The following is a 7,155-nucleotide window of genomic DNA, read 5'->3' on the forward strand; positions in this document are numbered from 1 at the left end:
CCAAGGGCATACGAGCATATGCACACCTGTGCACCTCAGCGCTGTTTTTGCAGATTGAATGCTGCTTTTCTTGCGCACATATAGGCGTATTTTACTGTATCTTTTCCACCCACAGGGCACGTTTATTTGCATGCAGCAAACAAGACGCACCGTTTGAAATGGCCAATTAATTCCAGATGTGTTCTTTTTCCAATTATGTAGCGTATTACGCACCTCCTAGCGTATGAGTTTGCGCACCCTCTATTGACTACTTTGGGGACCTTTGGTGCCAAAATGTGCAGAAAAATAGAGCATGCTGCTTTTTTTTGTGCAACGGAAATGCACGTGCAAAATACGGAAATGTGAACAAACCCATTGAAATCAATAGGCTCTATTAGCAGTGTAATTTGCGCAGGTACATACGACCATGTGAAGGAGCCCTGAGACACTACCAATACACAATGCACTTCAGGCAGCCAGAAAAATGCTACGACCATATTGGAAGACTGAAGACGGGCCCAGGAATAGCAGCAGAAAGGGAGAGCGACAGGTAATATTTCCCCTCCGATTCTAGGACAAGAGGGTCGCTTTCAAAAAGCATGAAGAAGCCTAACCTTTAAAATAAACCTTAAAAAATGTTAAATATCACTAACAGGTTTATAATACCAGTGTATTCATAAAGCGAAAACTCAGAAAGACATATTTGCTTTTTTTCCCCCTCAGAGCAATTTCCTCTTTGTGTCATCTCATATGCAGTACGCCACTATGACTGTCACCATAGTTGCAGAATGAAAGATTATACACTGTGATCTCGTGTGTAATCACCCAGGGATTTAATTTTTTTTTCTTACTCAATCCAAAAAAAATAAAAAAATTTTAATCTGCAGAGCTGGACAAGGGCCCACTGTTGGTCTCAAAATGTTCTTGTTCTACATCACAACATAAAAACTACAATGAAAAAACATCATGTATGAAAACTAGAGAAACAGATGTAACAAAATATTCAACGTTGCGATAAAAAAGACCTTGAGAACATATCATTTTCTTCGAGCTGAAGGAAAGGAAGCACCCATTCATTACTGGGAAGTACGCTCCAACTATGAGTGATCAAGAAAAAAAAAAGTAACTTTGTATCCGAGCAGGAGTTATAACAACGAGAAAAAAAAAAAAAAAAAAGTAAAACTTCATAGATTCGTATACTATCAACTTGTGGCAAGAAAGAATTTAGAAAATTCAATGTAATAAATTGAACGCAGATGTTCCTCAAAACACAAATAATAATGGTCTCACTTCATGGCAACCAAACAGGTCAGCCCACTTCCTTCTTAAAACAAATGTTACAGGTCCCTGGAGCCTTCCCGTTCCCTTAAAATAAAACACATGTACGGCCTCGTACAGACGGGTCCCCACCAAGGGCTCCGCAGGTGGCCAAATAGGCAAGTTTCTTTATTGTCCGTTTTATTATTAAGATTTATACCATTACCAAAATATATCTGAATTTATGGGGTCAAATAGTTTAAACATCCTTTTCCTCCAGACAAAAGTCATCTGCGTTTTTTCAGAAAGATGAAGACTGGGAGGCTAGAGTCTTCCAGCGAGCCTTGAGGAGAATCAACAGGAAGTGTGGAAAATTATCCGAACGAGCGCTTTTTTTTTTGTTATGGAGTCGATTTACATCACTGAAGAAGAACCTGGTTTTTGCCTGCTAAACACTGTCTTCTCCAGTAAACAGAGGAGGAGTAAACAAGGAGTGAGAAGAAGCAGTCCAGATGACCTCATGATGGTCATTAGGGTAACCTCTTGTAACAAGATTACTTCACTCCTGATGAAGTTGTCCAGTACTGATCAAAACGGGACTCAAGAGATAAAGCTACAACTTATCACCTTTAAGACACGGCCACTGAAGAAACTGAACTTGGACTGACCCACCGCAGTCACTTAAGGGATCAAAGTCGATGGTCCTTCTCTGTGCTCCATCCTGCATTCAATTTTCAATTCTTATCATGGAGTAAGCTCTTTATCCCTTTAGCCACAAGATAGGGGATAGCTATCTAATCAGTGATAGCTATCTAATAGCTATTTCCTCTGTTAACACAGAATTCCCTAGTAGGAATTAAGAAAATGGGTTTTCTAAAGGGTTTCTAAACCCTTTAAAGGGTTGTACCAAAATTACAAGTTATCCCCAGGATAGGAGATGACTTGCCAAGCGATGGGGGTCTCACTGCCAAGAATGGGGATCCTGTGTCCCCCTTTTCTCGTAACTGCAGGGATGTGTGCAGCAACGTCAGAATGAATGGAGCACTGGCAGAGCTAGTCAGCTATTCTGGCAGTCCCATTGAAAATGAATGGAGTAGCAGCTAACTTTCACGACCTTGGTGCTATTCATTCTCCTCCTCACTGCGGGTGATGCGGTAAGCCCACAGTGAGGAGGGCGGGGGACAGAGGACTCCTGTTCTTGGGATCAAAGGGGGTCTCACCGGTAAGACCCCAAACATAAAATTTTCCGCTATCCTTTAGATAGGGATTAACTTGTAATTTTGGTACAACCCCTTTAAATGAGTATTGTCTTCTAGATCAGTCTTCCCCGACCCCAGTCTTTACGCCCCCAAAAGGTCATGTTTCCAGGATTTCCCCAGTATGGCACAGGTGATGTCATTACTGTCAGTACCTCAGGCATTGCCGCAGGTGTTCTGTCTATAGGATATCCTGAAAACATGACCAGTTGGGGTTCAGGAGGACCAGATTTGGGAAACACTGATCTAGAGTGCTCTTGACATAGCCAACCAGACCTAGAAACTCTACAGTAGTTGATTCATGCCGACCTTACAAAAATCTACACAATGACTGTCTTCATACAAACATCCAATACCACCACTTAGCTACACGGAAAAAGAAGATGAACTCCTTGGAAAAGTAAACCTTAAACCCTGTTATTGAGCGTTTAGTGCCACACATCTTTGGAACATACTGATAGAGGAAAACAACTAGTTCCTGAAGGTTTCCGGTAGAATCTAAATTGGCCACAACTTCTGCCACAGCCAAATATGGCAAACCCAACCATTTTTTAAAGAATTATCCAGCAGATTAGAGAACATTTCTTAGCTATTAACCAATCACATGTCCCAAGAAACTGTACTGCTCCACAAGCCATCAAAATATCACATGACAGCGAGCACATTTGGACAAAGTCCCCAAGAATAAAGGTTAGCAGTAAAAGCCTGAGAGGAGAACTTTATTTTACTTTCTACAAATACAGACACAGTGGACCAATCACATGAGGTCTACTTGTCCACCAAGTCCATAAATGAAGTTACGGGTGACCAAAGTCTTCAAGACACGCAGTCTAGAACATGTACATATGCGGGGGTGAAGGTGGAAGAGATAAAGAATCCATGGCAAAACTATGTAGTATTTGGATGAGAAACCTATCAGTCACGGATACCCAAGATGGGCTCTTGATTCTGTCTATATATGGAGAAGGAAAAATAAAATAAAATAAATTATTAAACATACCAAAAAAAAAAAAAAGGAATAAGTCACTCAAAATGACTCATCTCTACAAACTATTCTGAGTTTACTCAACAAAACCACTTGTAAAATGTGACAGCATGAACGAATGTAGCGTGGTCTGATGGAATAAAGACCCTGCAGGGAACTGAGGACACAAGAACTGGAAATAAAGGGGAATTCCAAAAAGTATTCCAACATCTGCCAGGATCTAGGAGATGTGAACCCACCAAATCCCAGAAGGAGAGAGAGAGTCATTAAGCTCAATAAGTCTCTGGAACATGGAATCTCCAAGAATAAGTTGATCTTTGGAAGCATCACATTTGAAATCAAGTCAAACTTTAACTGCAGAGTCTAGAACCAGCCCATAAGATGATGAGCTATGGAGTCCTCCTTTAATAAAAAGAATGTAGCGAGATGAACTACTAAGCAGTTAATGAGCATCGCAGATTAGAAGAGACAACTCATCTACCCGGCATCATATCTATACTGGCAGGATCTTCAGGTATGAGCAATGATAGCATCAGACTGGTTAAAGGGAAGAACAACTGTCATCGCAGCTGTTCCTCCAAACAGAAGAATCAGGACAAAACCCTATTGTCATGGGACTGGAATAAAGCATTGTGCGATCTTCTGCAGGGTTCAGTGCAAGATGAAAGAGATTGTCCCTTACTGACAGCGATGCAATGGACCTTTACTGACATGTATAAACACAGGCGACCTTCCTGCACACAACTATAGTCTACAGAGGAAGAAAAAAAAAGAACTCAGGCATTCATTACACATTGCCAAGGGTGGGGAAAGAAATAACACACAGTTTCCTTGACTCCAAGTTCCAGTATCCATTTCAAGAGACTCTACAGCCAGACAGGGTGCTGTCTCAGGAATGGAGACATGAACGCTACGTTCCCGACTCCGCCAGAGTTTGGGGGGCTGCAGCCACCCACCTAGTAGAATAACATTACGGAATCCATTCCTGGAGAAGCCAGTCTATTAACCCTAAAGAAAATACGCAGCAGGTTTATATCACCCCATGCAACCCTAAATGGGGAAAGTCTTGACACGGCATTATAAAGCGGGGTCTGTTCCAGTATATACCTGGCTTGCATCATGCCATAAGGAACATTTGATTAAACAGACTGTCACCATCTTATTGCACCCCTCGGCATAAGGTAGGGAGTCACGCCGATTACAGGGATATATCTGCTATGCGGATCTGTGCAGTAGTTTTGGAGAAACTTGGCTTTGATCAGTATAGAAATGCATATAGGACTACTTAAGGTAGTCCTGGATGTTCATGAGCTGAAGGCTAGCTATATTCACCTAGCTTATGATTGACAGCTCTCTGCTTATTACTATCCATATAGGGAGCTGTCAATTATGGGTGGGTGTGGCCAGTCCGCAGCTCATGAATATGCAGGACTAATTCCATGTCAGATGCAAGTTTCTCCCAAAGTACTGCACAGATGTATACATCAGACATATCACTGTAATCAGTATGACAGGCACTACCTTATGCTAGTCTCAGTGAGGGCTGCACAAACACGGTGACAGATTCCCTTTAATCCCCTGTAGATTGGCGGCCTCATTATGCATCACTGCTGAGCGCTCATTGATAGTGAACTCCATGCTGGAGCATTCACCACGCTGCAATCTCCCTCGTACATACAAGGGCACATGTTGGTGTTGCTAGGATACAAGCTGCGCAAAAATCTACTACCATACGTGAATGGATGGTTTTGGACAGAGCACGACAAGCCTTGCAAAAACATAGCATATACAGTGTAAGGTACTGCAGTCATACATGTGCGCCGGAGAGCCGTGGCTGCCCCTTGTGCACGTGGCACATGCCAATATACGCACACTAGACATACAAACGCCATCTGCAAGGACATCACCCGCGCCCATGCTTGATCTACGGTACAGGGCGATACCCGAGTACACACAGGTGTATCATTTTTTAATCGTTTCGTTACATAATCTAAGAACACGCGGACAACTTTACAGGTCGTCAAACCAAAAGAACCAGATCAGAAATCATCAGCGCTGAAAACTTAACCCCTGAACTGCCCAAAAACGGAACAGACTCCGTAAATAAGACACCGCCGCCGTCGGGTACAGTCCCCATATATACAGCGTTTACCAATACACTGGAACTGCAGTATTTCACAGCGGAGCACCCATTAACCACGTCCTTGCTGGAGCGAGTCAGGAATGCAAGGATCAGCATTAACCTGTTCCTTGCCGGTGACTGCTGTGGAGGTGGCCTGCACTGCACATTCATCCATTACTACAAGAAGCAATGCCGTTAACCCCTTGTATACGGCAGAGATCTGTGAGCCATTCGGAGCCGCTACGATAAAATGCCGCTGATCAGTGCAAATCTGGAAATTTTTAGGGGGGGGTCTGAAAATTGGTGCAATTATATATAGAGGGGATGGAACTCGGGGGTCGTTCAGTGTAAACAGGCCTGCACATAATGACATGTCCAGCAGTGCACTGGTTACTATAGCTCCATTATTATTTACATGGCAATCCCCTAATGCATCAGAGACCCCCAGAGCGCAGCAGGCTATTAACCACTTCATCCCCGTGCAGCAGCAGTCCTGGATTGTATCAGAGCAGAAGAGCCGCAGAGGTGACATTTAACTCCTCCACGACCAGCTCTGCCGCCGCATACACAGATATAGGGAGGCTGCCAGCAGCGGCTGCTACTCACCGGCTCCGTCTTCCTCCATTCCCGCTTACTTCTATAAGGGACAAGCAGAAGCGAACCGGCGACAAGACGGTGTGTGGTCACAGCCGCGGCTCCGCGTACCGTCCTCACTCACAGTCACCGAGATACTGCAACAGCAGATGCAGCTCCTCACTGCGTCACCGCCCACCGTCACATGACCAGCCCTAGTGCCGCCCTTCACGCGGGGAAGTCACGTGACTCCTGGGTATATAAGAGAGCGCGACAGAGTATCAGGGCTGCCAGAGTGGTGAGCTGTAGTGGCTTTAGGGTTTATAGTCGACTTAACTCCTTAGTGATGAGTATATGTGTATATATATATATATTTATATATATTATTTTTTAATTTTTTATTTTTTTTGCATTGTACCAAGTTATACGAGGGATCTTTTTTAACGGCGACACTTTGCAATACATATAATGCATAATATAACTTTATGATATTTTTTTTTCCGATAAGGAGATTGAACACCCTCTCCCCCAAAAATTCCACCATGCCTTTTGTCTTTACGGCATTCTCCATTCGGTAAAGGTAGCATAATTTATCTAGATCACCGTGATTACTGCGATACCAAGTTTATATAGATTTTTTCCCCCCACTATTTTTGCATAGTAAGCCTATATTTTTAGGCAGGACTCACATGACTGCATATGTGCGCACAATACGCAGAGAATAGAACCCATGGATTTCAATAGATTTGTTCACTTGTATGTATTTGGCATGTGTATTTAAGAAGATATTGAACTGATTGCACTAATTGGCGATTTCAATGATTTCAAAGTACAGTATAAAGTGCACTTGCGTACGCAAATGCTCAGTGTCCATTCCGCAAAAGTGGAGCGCAAATGCGTTTACGCTCGTGTGAATCCTGCTTTAAAGAAAAATAGTTGAATCCTTATGACAGAATTCTAAGACTACATGCACATGACTGCGA

The 7,155-nt window shown here is 43.0% G+C and overlaps 1 protein-coding gene across 1 annotated transcript in view; it reads right to left on the reverse strand.

Moving 5' to 3' along the window:
• Positions 1–6,343, reverse strand: part of CYTH3 (cytohesin 3) — a 104,900-nt gene extending 98,557 nt beyond the window's left edge. Inside the window, exon 1 of the mRNA XM_066576264.1 lies at positions 6,206–6,343. Within this exon, the coding sequence (XP_066432361.1) occupies positions 6,206–6,224 (19 nt within the window). The 5' untranslated portion in view covers positions 6,225–6,343. The remainder of the gene's footprint in view (positions 1–6,205) is intronic.
• Positions 6,344–7,155: the final 812 nt, after the last annotated feature.

This window comes from Eleutherodactylus coqui, chromosome 8, assembly GCF_035609145.1.
Source record: "Eleutherodactylus coqui strain aEleCoq1 chromosome 8, aEleCoq1.hap1, whole genome shotgun sequence".
Taxonomy (NCBI): domain Eukaryota; kingdom Metazoa; phylum Chordata; class Amphibia; order Anura; family Eleutherodactylidae; genus Eleutherodactylus; species Eleutherodactylus coqui.